This window comes from Pieris napi, chromosome 1, assembly GCF_905475465.1.
Source record: "Pieris napi chromosome 1, ilPieNapi1.2, whole genome shotgun sequence".
Taxonomy (NCBI): domain Eukaryota; kingdom Metazoa; phylum Arthropoda; class Insecta; order Lepidoptera; family Pieridae; genus Pieris; species Pieris napi.
The window spans coordinates 10,580,835-10,598,170 of record NC_062234.1 but is presented as its reverse complement, the minus strand read 5'-3'; the positions used below and the strand labels follow the sequence as shown (position 1 = coordinate 10,598,170).

Sequence of the window (17,336 nt, the reverse complement as noted above, 5' to 3'; positions counted from 1 at the left end):
TAGCTGACTGATTGCAAGATAAAGACTTATAAAAAAAAAAAAAAAAAAAAAGTTAGTGTGGATTTTAGTGGTTTTCTGGTGGGTTGCGACGGCAAAATTGGTGGGTTCGTTAAAATTAAGTTGGCAACACTGCAAAGAACTCCAAACCTGTGGTTCAACTTAAAACTCAAAGTCATAAAATTGGACCTGTTTTTCGTAAACGAAACTCTGAAATCGTATAATTATTATACTATATTGCACAACTATTTAATTTGTCTTCATAATATTATTCTCCAATGTTCGGTAAGTGGTGAATCATTTTATACTAACGACGCGTACTCAAAAGTCCGTTTACCTACTACATATATAAAAGTGCGCCCGTAATAACATCATTTGTAGTTTGTACTCGTTCTCAGTGAAAGGTTGTTGTGTTTACTACGTATTCGCTGTTAAGAGCTTGTTTATTCCGTTTTTATCAGAAACTAAAGGTTGGTTTCCTTATTACTATACAGTTAAATCACTACAGCAGATGCCAATTTAAATTGAATTGCATGTAGTGTTCATGTTTTAGTTTTCTATCAATCAATTTTAATTAGCAAATCAAAATGGATTCTAACTCAAATTATTGCTTCATCACTCTTATATGTAAAATTATTACAAAAATAAATTATATACTGATGATACCTGAATGTAAATAATAGTTGTAAGAATATTCTTTTAGCTTTAAGAGCAACAATGGAGGTACAATTTAAAGTCTATACATTTTGGAATGAGAATGATAAGCCAGAAGTGAGAAGATTTGGGATAGACAAAAGTGTTGTAACTAGCTTTCAGTATTTGAATGCTAAGCTTCAAGATATTTTTCCTAAATTGAAAGGAAAAACATTCTCCGTGCTTTGGAAAGGTATGTTTTGTATTAAAAAAAAATCGAGCCTTCATATGGTACAATTCCTTTGTGTTCCTATTGAAATATTAAGATGATGCAATAATAACAAATATATTAAATGCAATGAAACATTCTAGGCCTTGAGAGTTTGTTGCTTCCACACAGAGTGGATTCACATTCCTTTTTATCATTATTACTAAAGTTATGAGTATATAAAGAATTTGTTAGGTAAGATTAAATCTTTAGCTTTTTGTTTAATTTTGACTTAATTTAATAGATGAAGAAGGTGATGATGTGATGATTTCATCGGATGATGAAATAATGATTGCACTGACATCAATGTCTGATGATCTTAAAAAGCTCTATGTCTACTGCAAAGACCCTGGAGAACAGCATGATGAGTGTGATATTGTAATTACTTCAGTAGCTGGTAATGGACAGAGTAAGTTTGTTTTATAGGCATGTAACACAGTAAAAAAAAGGCTTCAGGCTTGTTGTTTTAATTTTCCACAAAATTGTCAAATTTAGTTTTAAAAAATATGTAAGTCCATTAAATAGGCCAATTTTTTAATTATAACTATGGTTGTTCTTGAAAACCAGTAATTACCCTTAGTGAAATAAGTGAATAGAAACTCTTAATTACTGTTGTGGCATAGTTAACATGCATAACATATAACCAAGGTTTGATTTCTATCAAAACAGTTTCTATTATTATTTTTAATATAAATATAATTCTGCCTAGTGCTATAAGACTTTACAACAATTAATACTTAAAACCCTTAATAGGCAGTAGCAATGTCATACACAGTGGTGTGGTGTGTGATGGTTGCGACTCTCCAGTAACTGGTTTCCGCTACAATTGCACTTACTGTGATGACTATGACCTGTGTTCCAAGTGTGAAGCAGCAGGAATGCATCCAGAACACTGTATGGTGCGAGTACCAGTACCTACTTTGCCAGTAAGTGCTTTTCACTTTTAAATAAACTTGAGAATAAGAATTAAAGGGCAATTGTAAGTTAAGGACACATTTAAATTCCACAAAATCAAATTATTGCAAATTCTACATTTCATAAATTTGGATGCTATTTAACAATAAAAATATTAATTTCGTTTATCATATCAAAATAACTTGCAAACACATCTATATATAAAAAACATGTCATATGATTTCATAATTTAATCGACTGTCCACTAATCATGTTCTGTACGCGTCACTAATAAAGATTAACGTTGCAGCGCCCCATGATCAAAGCTGCTGTAAAAAGGTCGCGTTATTTCTTAAAATCATTACGCACGGTTGAAGAGCAATGTAAGAAACAACGTCATGAGGGCGAAAAACAGCGTGAGCATACCCATGGTCATGGTCATGGTCACGGTCACGGTCACGGTCATCGTCGCCAAGGGCGCGATGACCACCGCCGTAAACATATCAGCTGGCTTGATATCTTTGCCTCATCCTTAAATGAATTCTCGAACCCCGCCGGTGATATCCGTGGTGCGGCTCAAACCAATCCAGGTAACCAGGAAAATGTAGGGCAGAACGCAGCAAAGTCCCAAGAAGCTACCTCTAGTGCTGCATCAGGCGAAAACCCAAAACCTCCCCAATGTCCCTTCACAACTGACAAAAAAGCCTATATTGAAAATTTTATAAGGGATTACGTGTTGGGAATACCCAAGCCATCAACATCTAAGCCGGATGTAGAAATCGGGCAGGGTGATAGAAAGACAGAGAAAAATGAAAAGCCTGATGAGGCCATGTCAAAAGCAGCTGAAGATTCTACGTCCAAGCCAGCTGAAGATTCTATGTCCAAGCCAGCTGAAGATTCTACGTCCAAAGCAGCTGAAAGCAACAAAGATGAATCTCCTGATAGAACTGATGGCTGGACTGTGATTAACGAAGGTAAGATGTCGTATTATCAGTCTTTGACCCAATTTTTCAATCCTTAAAAAAAATACTAAAATTTCTCAGGTTAAGAGAACATGCAACCGCAACAAAATAACAAAATTTATTCGTGGGTATGGAAAACCAGTTTTACCTGTGTAATACGCAATGTTTGTTTTAATGTCTTGAATGACACAAAGCGTGTTGATTTAAACATTTCACTGATTAATTGAATAATGAAGCGTAATTAAGTCAAAAATCTCATTGCAGTCCAGGCAGGTCAAAATAATCACAATTTTCTAGTTTTTGAAACTTAATCTATTCATCACAATTGTGTGCGACTTCCTTAAGGAATCGTAATTAATTACGATTCAAATTCCGTTGTGCTCTTTTTCTTAATCGTACTTAATTTTAATATGTACAAAATGACACATACAATCAAGAATGCGTTTCTAAAGATTTTTAAACAGCTTTACCAATGTTATTATAGTTCTTCATGGGATGGTACATTTTACATAGAGTTCCTTGTTTGATTATTTGTGCTATTTTCGAAAAGTCGAATCATCAGTTCAATATTTATTTCATCTAGATGTGATGGAAACAGATGCAAAGGCGACTGTACCAGAGCGTCCCATTGGCTTTAACTTGCCTGAAGAGTTCCAAGAACGAGTGCGCATTAGCGAAGGGCAGAGTCTCTACCCGCCTCTTAACACTGCGACTGCTGGTAAGTAATTTAAAACAGGTTTCATATACATATTTTCATACCCTCAGCAATATTCTGTGATTTGAGCTAGCAAATCAAAGTTTGAGCATTTGTTGTAAAACATCTAAAAAACGACTGCCGCACATAACTGACAAAAAATATTTTTTGGTAACTATCCTAATATTTTTTTTGCATTTATTGCATTTCTTGTACTCTACCCTCTGTAAGTGTTTCTTTTTCATTGTTCCACATTGGGGTTGCCTGGAAGAAATCGCTTGATAGCCAGTCGTTCTTTGCCTTATAACTTTTGTTAACTGCTTTTTTAGTTTTGTTATGTGTATGTTTTTTAATAAGGTAATAAAGTATAAATAAATAAATTATAAAGATTAATTTTTTTATATGTTTGTAACGAAAAATGAAAAAAAAAAAATACTGTCCGATTTTAAAATTTATAACACATTCATTGTTATATATATATTAGTCTTGCTACTGGGTAGTCATGGTTTAGATTGCTGTATCTCTTCATTTTCACCATCATTGATTTTTAACATCTAGTGATGAATCCCAAAGAAGCTGTGATGGACCAAGCAGCAAAGCCCAGTGCTCCGGAAGAACCTGAAAAGGAAGCCACAAAGCCTAAGGTGGCTGAATCGAAACCCAAGGATGCCAAGCCTGAGACTGCTCGTCATCCAAGTAAGCATGTCTCCATTAAACTCTTTTTATTTGATTAATTCATCAAATACCTAAGCTTGAAGTTTTCGATAATTTTGCCAAGAAAACTTTTTGCAAATAACTTTAAGGAAATTTACGCTCTATCGTCGATATCAGTTAATTTAATAAAAATTTAATTGTCTAACCGTGTGTATACTTATAATAGGTTTTCTTGAAAAACCGATGTACTTTACAATAAGAAGTGGTTGGCTATAAAGACAAAAGATTTTTTCACTTTTTTTAATTAAATAAAGTTACAAATCTCTCTAGCCAAAATTACAGCTTGAATCCTTCTGAGCATGCTTCCTTCCACGATGTTTGTGAATAGGTCAATTGGATTGAGGTCAGGACTTCAAGATGGCCGACGGATCTCAAATTTTTGCACGTACGCTGCCACGTCGCCAGAACGGTGCGGGCAAAAAAGTGGGAACGTATTCCTCAAAACGTTATACAAACACCTTGAAATGAATGCCTAGATGGATTTTTTACATTTGTAATTTTATTAATTTGAAAATGTTAAAAATCTTTTTGGCTTTATTGCCAATCACTTATTGTCCATCAGTTTTAAAGAATTCACTTCACGCGTATTAATTAACACGATTATAAGTATACAGACTACGACAGACAAATAAGTTTAATTTAATTATCTGAAATCGACCTTCAAATTAAAACTCGCGTCGCCATTTAAAAAAGTACTCGTTTACTTTAAATTATAACATAAATTTATCGCAATTTTTCAAATAGCATGATTCGCTGAGTTTTATTTTTAGTTCTGAGTCACTGCTCCGATTACACATGCATTTTATGTAGGCTATAAATTTTTAAAAGCAATACACGAATATAGCGACGAATTATCGCAGTGCATTCTTGTTATTTTAACAAGGTCTAAATTTTTTAAAACTTGATTCATTTTAGTTGTTGTTCGGAAATTTATTATATTATAGTATTCGTCCAGTAGCGCTACAACGCTATGTAACCATAGTGTATTTTTTTTTATGGCTCTGGCACGGTTTGTGCATTAGCCAGCGTCAAGTATAAGATTTTTATAATACGTGCTTTTTGCCTTAGAAATTCGACCATGTCCTCTATGTACGGTTTAGGCATTCGCCCGGTACCGCAAAACCCTCCCAAAGGCCGAACAAATTTTAAATTAAATTAAAACTTGCCCTCAAACCGGGAATCGAAACCACAGCTTTCTGTCTGACACGTCATGCCGTCGATTTGAGACATTGTTTTTTTCACGACTTTTCCCTTTACCGTACCGAGTGTTATATCAGCACATAGACAGAAAGTTTATTGGTGCACGGCCGGGGATCGAACCTACGAACTTAGTTAACACTGCTATTTAAAAAAAAAAATGCACTTAAATCATTTCAGGTAGGTGACTAATATTCACTACTCAGTTGTTTTATAAGGAAATATCTTTTTCAGTTGCTCACATTCAAGCAGCTCTAGAGCAGATGATGTCAATGGGTTTCACCAACGAAGCTGACTGGCTCACACAGCTCCTTGAGACCAAGGATGGCAACATTTCTGCAGTCCTTGACTTGCTTACCCCCACTAACCCTAAGAAGTAAATGCCACCTGGCATATAAACTTCATTATATTAATAATATTATGTATGCTAATTCTATTCCTACAGTAATATAAGTAGGGTGCTTCTTAATTGGACATAATTTTTTTTCTTATGATGCGTGTGCTTTACCCACAGAATAGTGACCGGTGACCCCTAAAAACTTATCTAAGAAAAAAATATAGGTTTGTTTTTAAGGTGATAGAAGCGCATGGCGGTCTGACGCAGTAATTCAAAAATAAGAAGCACCCTAATATAAGTATTACAAATTTAAATACATAAGTGATCAGTATGGATTTTTTAATATCAAATTGATAATTTGTGTCAAACAAATATAATATCTGTTTATTTGAATGCAATTATTTAATCACAGAATGTAATGAGTAAAGCTCCAATCTAAAAGGTATTTCCTAACGTGAGTAATAATCAGCTGGTCTGTTATATAAAAAGGATAAATTTATTATTATTAAATTAATGTTACTGTCACTTATGTTTCAAATGTTCTTGTAGGTGATATGGATATAATCTTGCCTAATATATTGCCTTATATTCCTCTAGAATGGGATGGTTTTTAATTTAATATTATTCTTTCAAAAACATTGTGATAAGTGATTGATTACAAGACTGTATTGTGATATTTGGTGGAGGAAATGTTAGAATAATTTATTTTCCCTCTATATAATCTAATAAAGGTATTTTGGTGGCCAATATTGTTTAATTTCACCCTAAACCCCATTTACAGACACAACATATATTTTTGATTTTATTAATAACTATATGTTATTGTGCTTTATTTGAATACCGACGAAAATATTTAGTTTTTTTAAATGGCTATAGAAACTTTTATATTTTTTGACAACTTTTGATTGTATAAGTACATATATTTATTGTGATAAGTTCACAATTTAGAGACGCCAATAAAAGAAGCGCGATGATGATGCAAGTGAATCTTGCATTGTTTTTAGTATAAAACTTAAATTTTCCAAATTCAGATAAAGCTTATGTGATTTAAAAATTCATTAATTGTATTCATAATTTTTTTATATTTTATTTTAAGAAACCATATGAATCTCTTTTATATGAACAAACATCTTCTTTTTCGCGCAATAAAGATCTTCCCAATGCACTATCTAGACATTTTGCAGCAATGCTGTAACAAAACAATTAAATGAAAAATACAATTTCTTTCTAGTTTGGAACGCTATTGTGTATTTATACATATATCATTTCAAGCTCTACTTTTGAAAACACATTTTAATTAAGTATGACTATACTTTAAAACTAGAAGGACCACCTAAATTATGAGATGTGGGCAAACATATTATACATAAAAGGTACAAAAATTATTATAATTAATATAAAAAAATTAACTTACATTCCCTGACTAATAGCACTCTTCAATGTATCAGGAACAAGCCCCCCAACCCCGCTCATGCCAATAGTAGTGAATTTACACTCTACATTATCCATTTTTTCTGTAGCGTAATGTGCAGGGTTACCAGACACACCAATGACAACTGATACAATGCTACAAAATTCCTCCTCAGCTGATGGATCGACTACAAATTTATTTCCAATTTTACACAATGTAACCTAAAAAATAACTTAAATAAAATTTCTTAAAACTTAATACAATTTACAAATACATATACATTTTTTTGTGCATGAATATTGTACAGTAATAATCTTGTTATGTTCCTGTAATTTAAACTACCATAATTTTATCTGAGTGGAAATTGGATAGAATTGCACTTACAATAGACAACTGATGTTATTTCATAATTTTAACATTAATTTTGCTTAATTTCAAGATATATTTCTATATTTTTCATATTAATTATCTAGTGAGCCTCCAAACAAACTTTTAAGTAATTCAAAGAACCCAGACTAGACTATAGACATTATGAATTACCAAAGTTTAGTTTTAAGATTATACAATAATTGTTAGTTAAATTTTAAAATTACCAACAATGGGGCAGTCCCGACAACCAAAGGTTTACTATCAAAAGGATCATCAGATAACTGTAAATCCACATCTCCACCATCCATTAATGCTGCTTTGACAAATGGTATTCTTGTAGTAAAAAGTGCAGCCTTCACTGCTAATGATACAGCATCACATAAATTTCCACCACATTCAAGTATCTGAAATATATTAAAAATAAGTGATACTTTTTTAAAATAATTATTGATATGTTTGTATTTGTGATTTTGTTATAAAAAATGTAGCTAGACACCACTCTTCATTATTTAATAAGTGTGTAGGTTAGTACTCAGTTTCTGGTATGCATTGCTCCCAAGCTCATTAAAATATTTGATTATTATGAAATGGACTTTCACATTAATCTATTAAAATGTACAATAAAATATTAATTATTAAGATTTATAATGCTTATATTCCTTTATGATGGCAATAATCGTAGTTCATATATATACAGTATCCTATAATAAAGATTAATAAAAAAAAGTACTCACTAAAATATCTACATAGAGTTTCCAACATTGCTTTCCTTCAAAGATACACAACTGTTTGAGATTAAATGCTTGAGATGCGTGGTAGGCTCTTTGGAGTATATTGGATATACGGCTAGCTAATTGTTCTCCACCTCTTCCCTCAAACTCTGGAGTTGCATTGGCTGAGCTAAAATTTTGTTTTCTAGAATTATAATAGAAAAAGGCAACCAAATATTTGTATTTTGTAAACAGCTGTAAAATAAAGTTTTGCATGTATGGATTGCCAAAAAGCATTACTTTTGTATTTAGTTATAATAAATATATAAAATATTTTTTTATTCCAAAAATACTAGAAACTAGTAAAAATTATAAGTTGGGCTTACCAATCAACAAAAAATTCAATCTTTCCTAATCCTGGTGTTTCAGGTTTTGGAATATCTACTTCTGTTTTAACACCAACAAGAATATCAGTATTGGCTAATCGTAACCTCGCCGACCCACTTGCATGGCTTACAACATTTGTCTCCAACTCAATCGGCCTGTAGTCATAATTGGAGCGACCATCTGACCTGAAATCTTCCTAAGGAAACAAAATTAATGTAGAATATTAGCAGTAAAACTAATCAAGCCGATAATTATGTATACGGTAAAAATTCTAACTAAAAAAGTGTACCTCAATGCCATTGACAATATAAACTTTCTCAGTTCTACTTAAAAGTAATCCTGCCATTATGTATTATTTATTTTAAAGGTTAAAGTAAAAACATTTTTCACAATAATTCCATGTGTTTTTGTTTACTAAATGTTTACTTTCCGCTGTTACCTGTGGTTTATTCCACAGGTTACTAATTGTGATAAAAAATTTATATTATAAAATAACACACAGATTCATAATGCTATGTAGACTGTAGACTACAGAAGACCATTAGTTTTGAATTATTTCGAAATTCTAATTTAAGCGACAGGTCACAGGATTCAAAAACTAAGAAACCCGCTATCACAGGCACATGATATTTTTCTATAATATTATACTAATGTGTATTAAACTATATAATGTTATTTTAGATGATTAGGTTCGTAGTCATATTTTGGATATGTTCAACGCATTAAAAATTGCATAAATCTATTATTAAAACTATAATAATAATAATAATATAGCCTTTAAATTCCGAAACTCTGTCACTTTATATATTTTCACTCCAGTATATCTCGGAGTTCAGTTTGCCTCTTGGCAAAGGCCTCCTCTAACCCTTTCCACTGTTCTCTATCTTTTTTAGTTCGTCCTCCCATCTCTTGCGTGGTCGACCTCTTCTTCGTTTTCCGTCTCTAGGGTACCATTCCGTCACTATTTTGCTCCATTTTTCATGAGAGCTCTTTATTAAAACTATGGCATTCTAAAATACTAACGGTAGTATTAACCGTAAAATTCTAGCTTTTAATTATTTAATGTGCTTATTGTTTAATTCAATTGTTTTGTTTTAATGTATGTAGGTGCAATTTGTATACGAAGGTTGAACGATAAAGTTTTTTTCGATAGTGAAACGTAAATTTAAAACAAAGTTAATCAAACTAACACGTAAATTTCTTATATGTGGCTGTTTGGCCACGATTGTAAAGGATAAGCAATGACTCAAAAATTGATGATTCCAAATAAATATTTAGGTTTAAGTTACCGAAATTGTACAACGAACGATATTTCGATGTTCCTGCCAATCAGCTATATTATTTAAATGAACCAATTTGCAGTAATGTCAAGGTTAATTCTTCGGCTTTGGTCTGATCCCGATTCATTGTTAACTATAAGGGGGATCTCGCAACATCCTCTTTTAAATTGCGAGTTATCGTAATTTTTTCATTGTAACAAATTGAATTTGTACGAACTTACTAGCCATTTGACGTCTAGAATCTGAACGAATATATTATTGATATCCGAAAATGGAAATGGAATATGTATCTGATATGGTTACAAGAATGCAAAAGTTTTCGTGGGTAGATTACGTAGTTTTTGTGTTTATGTTAGCCATAAGTGCGTTTGTCGGTGTGTATTGGGGGTTTATGAAAAAACAGACGACGCAAAACGATTACCTACTCGGAGGAAGGAACATGAAAATATTGCCTGTTTCTATGTCTCTTGTAGCCAGGTAAATATAATATTTTGGTTTAGTTAATAAAGCTTTTTATTTACATGCGAAGTAATTGCGAAAAGTTTGAAGGCTCTACCAAAATCCTTCCGCGGGTTAATAGAGAGGCAACAATCAAAATAACAAAAAGTAGTAACAGACTGTGTTGGATACTACAAACTATACGTACTATAATACAGAATTAATATCATTTGATATATTCCTCATTTCTTTGTAATAACGTTTCTTTATAAAGAGACAATTTTATTTCGCTTGTTGTGATGCCTCGATGATATTAACAGTTTATTTTGTTGTTGAACATTCTATATTGGCAATTTGTAGTGCTGTTTTTGGTATTAATAACTGAAACATTTTTTTCAGTTTCATATCTGGGATAACTTTGTTAGGATCTCCAACAGAAGTATACATGTATGGAACTCAGTATTCATACATTATTATCGGCATATTCCTTATGTCAGTTTTCATGACACAAATATACTTACCAGTATTTCACGAGCTCAAGATGACGTCAAACTACGAGGTTTGTGTTGTTGTCCTTTAGATACGGCTTAGTTTTTTTTAATTGTAACAATTCTGTCTTATTTTCAGTACTTGTCTTTACGATTTGACAACAAAGTTAGATTGTTTGGTTCGGTGCTTTTTGTGTTTGCCATGGTGAGTTGAAATCTATTGAATTTTTTGTCTATGATCCGGAATAAGATATACCCTCAACTGTTATTCTATAATAACAATTTATAAATAGAAATATTAATTTCAAAATTGTATCCCCGGTAGAGTTTAAAATTAGAACACAATATATTTTATCTTAGAAAAAATTACAATGTTACAGTAAATAAAACCGTTTAAAAAACTTGACGTACCAGTTAGCAAGTTGACGGTATTCCTCAGTCTGCTCACATGATCATCCGTTCTTGCCACAGGTCTGTTCCCATTGGAATATTAATGTTATGGGATAGTGGACATGCACTCTAGCTGCGCACACCATTGTACACATATTATCTCTTAAATAATAAATTTAAAAAAAATGTCTTTGTAGCCGAATCGGACTTACAACATCTTTATTATTAATAACAGATGAGGGTATTTATTTCTTTATCTGGAAGTATTTCACTCATAGTGTGTTCTTATTTTCATATGCCTGGTTAGATTGGTTGGTTACCAATAGTAATATATGTACCAGCTTTGGCATTTAATCAAGGTGCGTAAAATTTTGTATTTGGAATCTATAAAAGAAAGGGTTTTTATAATGTAAAGTCTCTTTTCAGTGACCGGAGTAAATATACACGTCATAACACCTATTGTGTGCTTAGTTTGCATTTTTTATACGAGCGCTGTAAGTATTTTCAATTCAAATTGACATCTTATTCCTAAATCACCTTATTTAGGTAATATATGTTTTATCACATTTAGTTAGTTGCTAAAATGAGCCATAAGGACCGATCATTCAATAGCTATTTAATACGTTTCTGAATAAGGATCTTTTTTCTCTCCTTATTGTAATCGTGGAGGAAGGAAGGTTCTTTCTCCAACCTAGAGGAGGAGTCCTTTACTGAGGAGAAAGTAAGTCCGGGCAAGTAGGTCATCAGCCTTCTGTGCCTGACGCACGCTGTAGACTTTTTGGGTCTAAGGTAAGCCGAACTCCTCATGATGTTTTTCTTCACCGTTCGAGCGAATGTTAAATGCGCACATAGAAAGAAAGTTCATTGGTGCACAGCTGGGGATCGAACCTACCACAGAGATGAGAGTCGCATGCTGAAGCCACTAGGCGAATGCTCCCAATATATTACTTATCGTGGTTAATTTTCGAAGTAAGTTCTCCGCAGCAATTTTGGTAAATGTACGATAAAGAATAAAATTAAGACTTAATCATTCTGTTTCTTAAACATAACAATATATGTTTATTTATAAATTTTTAGGGTGGTCTTCAGGCGGTAGTATGGACCGATGTCATACAAATAACAGTGATGTTAGGAGCTATGGCTCTCGTAGCTATAAAAGGCACGTTGGATGTCGGAGGATTTGGAGTCGTATGGCAGCGAAATATGGAAAGTGGAAGAATCGAAGCACCTAAGTATGTAGTTAATTAATTCTGTTTTCTGTAGTAAAAAATGTTTAGTGTTTTTTCATTAAATGTTTAGTATTGTTGAAAAAGATATGTATACCAAATATAATCAAATCAGACATCGGCGTATTTGCATCGGACATGCGCCCTTATGGCAAAGTCAGTGGATTGAGGTTTCAACTAAGTAAGTTTTTTTTGTTTATGTTATTATGTATTTAAAAATTTTATATTTCTTTGATTTTCGTTATTTTGTGTATTTCTGTGTGTGTGGTCTGTTAGTAATAAATGTTATGTCTATGTTTTAAAGTTTAATATCCAAATAGAATCATCAGAGCTTTCTATTCATACAATGTTAGAGATTCTTGAACAAAAAGAGTGACGTGAGAATTATTTTAGCTGGGATTTTAATCCTACCACCCGACATACAATATGGAACCTAGTCATCGGGGGTGTGATCTACTGGCTTCAAGCCAACTCAGTGAACCAAACCATGGTTCAACGGTATCTCGCATTACCCACATTGCGAGCAGCCAAATGGTAAGAATTTTTATCTATCATAATTGAGATGCTACCGAGCATCACAACATTAATTCGAAAAGTAGTTTTTTGTGTTTTTGTTGAAAGATTTACATACAAATATTAGAAACAAACTAACTTTCCTTTGTCGTGTCAAACGCTTCGTAGAACTGCAGTGTCATCCAGAGTCTATTGCGTCTCTCTCTCTAAGGAATAGCGATACCGATCCCGACGTTTTTGTAGTCGAAGTCGGATATTGAGAGAATTACCTCAATATCCGTAAAAACTCAGTTTTAGACTGTCAAAGGATTATTGTCGATGTCTCTAATGGTAGTTACAGGGTAAAGGCCTTGTCTGGTTTAGAAATGTCAGCAAAGAAAATAAAAAAGTACTTCAAATGTTTTGTTTTATACCTTTATTGCAGCTAACTTGAAATCATTGCAGGTCAGTGTGTCTGTTCTGTATTGGAATATCAATCCTATACTGCTTTTGTTTATATTGTGGACTATTGATTTACGCGAGATTTTACAATTGTGACCCTCTTCAAACTAAGGTTAGTAACATAACATTTACAATCTCTATAACTCAGACCTAGTTAAGTCGAAATCCTTAGTAAGTCGAAAAATTCCCCGAAATAAAAGCAATAAAATCCAAAGTAAATGTTCGGGTTTGGGGCTTCTAATCTATTGTTTTTGTCTTGTACACATTAGTGTACATTCATTAGAATGAATACATTTATTGCTTACACTCGAAAAATAAAATTTGAATTCGCGCCTCTGTTAAGTCGAAAAGTTCTTGTTAAGTCGAAAACTCGTTAACTCCTTTTTTTACATTTCCCTTGACATTCAAGTTATAGATATGACACTGTATTAAGAAATAAATATATACACTTTATTCTTTTAAAGCTCTTTTCTTATTCAACAATTTATTACTTCTACCAAATAAAAATAAAATTTAAATTATATCCCTCTATTTAATTTAGTGATTCATCTGAAATTTTCAGCTGGCGAAGGCAAAAGACCAGCTACTACCACTGTTGGTGATGGATGTTCTTGGTGACTTACCGGGTCTACCGGGTGTCTTCCTTGCTGGTATATTTAGCGCAGCATTAAGGTTTTTACTTACCTATATAAAATATAATGTTTTGGGAATTTAAAAATATAAATTAATAATAAAGACTCGAGCATTCAATCTAGGAGCGATATTCGAGCAAAATCATCAATTATTGTTTTAAAATTAAAACCAATATTTTAATTAAAATTTAAGTTTGCGTAATATCCTAGATTAAGAGATATATTGAAATAACGTTTTTTTTATTAAATATTACTATAACTTTATTTAATTATATCCAAGCTATTATCATACCAAGAGTTATATTTGTCTACGGCCTACGAAGGTATTTTATGCGTCAATTTTTTACCTATTTTTTATTTTTCCAACGTAAAGATTGCACCGAAACAGAAGCCTGTTAATTTAAAACTAAAATTTGATTATTTGTTTGAATCACTTATATATTAGAAAACATATAATTTAAAGTCCATTTAACAAGAAAGGATATGAAATAAATGTGATTAATGAACCCACTATAATATACTACATTGTCTATAGTTCTCTTTCTACGAGTCTTAACTCGATGTCCGCGGTTGTACTTGAAGATTTTTATAAACCGTTCTACAAGAGACAGCTAACAGATACACAGACAAACTGGCTGTTACGAGGCGTAGTTGTTGTCACTGGAGTGCTATGTTTAGGTAAATTACTTTATACATAAGAATATTAAAAAAAAAACAATTATTAAATGACACTCTTTTAACGTGTATAAAGTCGAATTTATTACTCTCGTTTTTAGATTTACGTGTGTTAAATTTATTTTAAGTGTGTTCCTTATTTTTTATTAATTCTTGTTTTATGTGTGAGAATTTAAGAAAATATATTATGAATATTTTTAATTTATTAATTGAACAATATTTAATTTATCGGCTCGGCTCCAGCAACTAATCACTCCCCAAATGTTAGCTAGATTTTATACTACAACCCTCCCTTACAAGCCTACAGGTCCTTTAGAAAAATAACCTTATTGAAGTTATCAATTACATACATACACAAGAAGGTTGTACTGTAAATTCTAAATGTACTTGATTTCAGCTTTAACCTTTATCGTTGAGAAGCTCGGTACAATCCTTCAATTAACAATGACGTTGGAAGCGATTACAATGGGTCCACAACTTGGAGTGTTCACTATGGGGATATTGATGCCGTGGGTGGATGGATTGGTAAATACTAAATAGAAGTCTGTAATTGTTTATGGACGTATTTATATTTTTTTGCGCCTGATATTTAAGTATGATAAACCGTGTGTATGTGCTTTAATATAATATATATATATATGTACTTATTATTTTTATAAGTCTCCGCGATTTTCTGTCATTCATTTTTGCACTGTAATAAAAGGAACATTGCATTAGTGAAAATACTGCAGTATGAATTATAAGACTGAATTATTATCTATGAATAAGAAACATTGTTTTATTCATTATTTTTTCAGAATTTTTAGTTATTTCAGCATTAGGAAAATGTCAATAAATTCTAAATTTAATAAAAATTCTTGAGTCTCTTTTTTCTCTTCTGATTTGCATTTAACGGCGTTCTTCTTTTAAGGGTGCTTTAATAGGAGGCCTTAGCGGATTAGTAGTAATGGCATGGTGGTGTTTATCAGCTCAATTAGCCATCGCTAGTGGTCATATAACCCGCTCACACAAACCTCTTAGTGTTGATGGCTGCCTTTATAATTACACGTTAAATGCTAACAATATGCACGTTACGGAAAGGTAAGCTTTATAAACTCCAGAATTATATTATTATTATTAGAATTGTTGAAATACTTGTTATTTATTTCGTACTTACACAACTTAGTTAAATTATTAAAAACAATTATAAGAAGGTTAAAGCCAAATATGGATTATACTACTTTACGAAACATAGAAAGGAATATCTAATATATAAAATTCTCGTGTCACATTTTTCGTTCCCATACTCCTCTGAAACGGCTCGACCTATTCTTATGATTTTTTTTGCAGTTAGTCTGAGATTAGGCTACTATCAATAATTTTTATTTTTTAGACAACATTTTTTGTTTTGATTTTTTTATGATACAGCATACAAAAATACAACCCTTAATTTTCACCCCTCTACAATCAACCTCTACTTTTTTATTATTGTAGATAGTTATTTTTATGGTTTAAAAAAATGTTTCCTTGAAATAATATACATGGCAAAACAAAGTTTTCCGGGTCAGCTAGTTTTAATGTAATAATTGTTTTTTTTAGTGTGCAAGTTAATCCAGTGCTTCATGTATCGTACATGTGGTATACACTAGCGGGCTGCTTAATTACTATGTGTGTGGGTATGGCCGTAGCGGGTGTGAACAAAGCCTTAGGTAAAGCATATGTGCCTCCTGCACCAAAGTTACTTGCGCCGCAGATAAGGGGGTTCTTCAGGGACCCACCTCATCCAAAGGAGGAGCCTTTTATAAACGCATATGATAGCCAAAAGGTAAGAAGAATTTGTTCATATATGAAAGTCTCTACAGTCAAGTCAAGAGTAAAGAAACTTATAAAACACTAGTAGACTCGGCCAAGCGTTGCTGTGTCTAAGATTTTTGTTATATTACATAGTAGTAAACTATTCAAGAGAAACGGTAGGAGAACACCAATTCAACATGCTTTTTTGGTGGTTATGCCATTAAATTGTAGCTTATGTGAAACGTTGCTATTTATTTTGATAAGGATCAATACCTAGGTACGAATAAAGAGCCTTTTCTAGCGGTGGTATTTTAATAAAAAAAATTAATAAAAGGACGCTTATTGTGACGTAACTATAAAAGATAGCGATTGAAGGGAGTTTTTTGTTTATTTTTTTACACCTTGGGTTAGATTATTCAAGTTTTAGTAAGCAACCCCATATTTTTTGAAAATGAAACATAGCCTATGTCGTATGGTGAAAGAATTTTTAAAATCGGTCCAGTAGTTTCGGAGCCTATTCATTTCAAACAAACAAAAAATCAAATCTTTCCTCTTTATAATATTAGTATAGATCATGAGGTAGTCATAAAATGATGTTGGCAATAGGTTTGCCTGATTTTTGGGAGGTTAGAGGTTGAGGAAGGGTTATTATTATAAAGTAGGTTTTTGTGTTAGAAAAAAAACCACCCATCTTAGAGATCAAGATAAAGTGAACTGAGTACGTTAGAAAAGCCTTTTTAGAGATTACATTTCAGTTGTATATCTACTTATATGATTTCAGGAAAAAACACAAAACTCAACTTCAATAAGCATGAAGCCAATAAAGGAGATTGAAGAAATGAGCTCAAACTTAACGTTAACTTAGTTGCGTAGGACTTAAGTTTAATAAAATTTTCAATATATTGCC

General features: G+C 32.2%; 3 protein-coding genes across 6 annotated transcripts; 2 read left to right on the top strand and 1 right to left on the bottom strand.

Moving 5' to 3' along the window:
- The first annotated feature begins 162 nt into the window (after positions 1 to 162).
- LOC125063041 (sequestosome-1-like) lies at positions 163 to 6,443 on the top strand. 4 transcript variants are annotated; one of them, XM_047669278.1, is made up of 8 exons: positions 163 to 282; positions 701 to 883; positions 1,143 to 1,307; positions 1,652 to 1,824; positions 2,103 to 2,766; positions 3,353 to 3,472; positions 4,007 to 4,144; positions 5,594 to 6,443. In XM_047669278.1, the coding sequence occupies exons 1-8, from the start codon at positions 276 to 278 to the stop codon at positions 5,737 to 5,739; spliced, it is 1,596 nt and encodes a 531-aa protein (XP_047525234.1). In that variant the 5' UTR covers positions 163 to 275; the 3' UTR covers positions 5,740 to 6,443. The 4 variants fall into 4 exon arrangements, with proteins under 4 accessions (XP_047525234.1, XP_047525225.1, XP_047525216.1 ...); XM_047669269.1 differs by having other exon boundaries at positions 164 to 282; positions 3,338 to 3,472; positions 4,022 to 4,144; XM_047669260.1 differs by having other exon boundaries at positions 165 to 282; positions 3,338 to 3,472.
- Positions 6,444 to 6,758: 315 nt separating this feature from the next.
- On the bottom strand, positions 6,759 to 9,023 carry LOC125063060 (exosome complex component RRP42). The gene is made up of 6 exons (XM_047669300.1): positions 8,863 to 9,023; positions 8,573 to 8,769; positions 8,211 to 8,376; positions 7,701 to 7,880; positions 7,111 to 7,328; positions 6,759 to 6,885 (listed from the first exon to the last, which is right to left on the bottom strand). Exons 1-6 carry the CDS (start codon positions 8,917 to 8,919, stop codon positions 6,783 to 6,785), a joined length of 921 nt encoding a protein of 306 aa, XP_047525256.1. The 5' UTR covers positions 8,920 to 9,023; the 3' UTR covers positions 6,759 to 6,782.
- Positions 9,024 to 9,976: 953 nt separating this feature from the next.
- LOC125052974 (sodium-coupled monocarboxylate transporter 1-like) lies at positions 9,977 to 17,331 on the top strand. Its single transcript, XM_047654113.1, has 14 exons — positions 9,977 to 10,330; positions 10,691 to 10,850; positions 10,919 to 10,984; positions 11,477 to 11,528; positions 11,596 to 11,663; positions 12,247 to 12,401; positions 12,789 to 12,929; positions 13,353 to 13,461; positions 13,912 to 14,021; positions 14,517 to 14,659; positions 15,054 to 15,181; positions 15,567 to 15,736; positions 16,235 to 16,460; positions 17,211 to 17,331. Exons 1-14 carry the CDS (start codon positions 10,125 to 10,127, stop codon positions 17,292 to 17,294), a joined length of 1,818 nt encoding a protein of 605 aa, XP_047510069.1. The 5' UTR covers positions 9,977 to 10,124; the 3' UTR covers positions 17,295 to 17,331.
- The last annotated feature ends 5 nt before the right edge of the window (positions 17,332 to 17,336 follow it).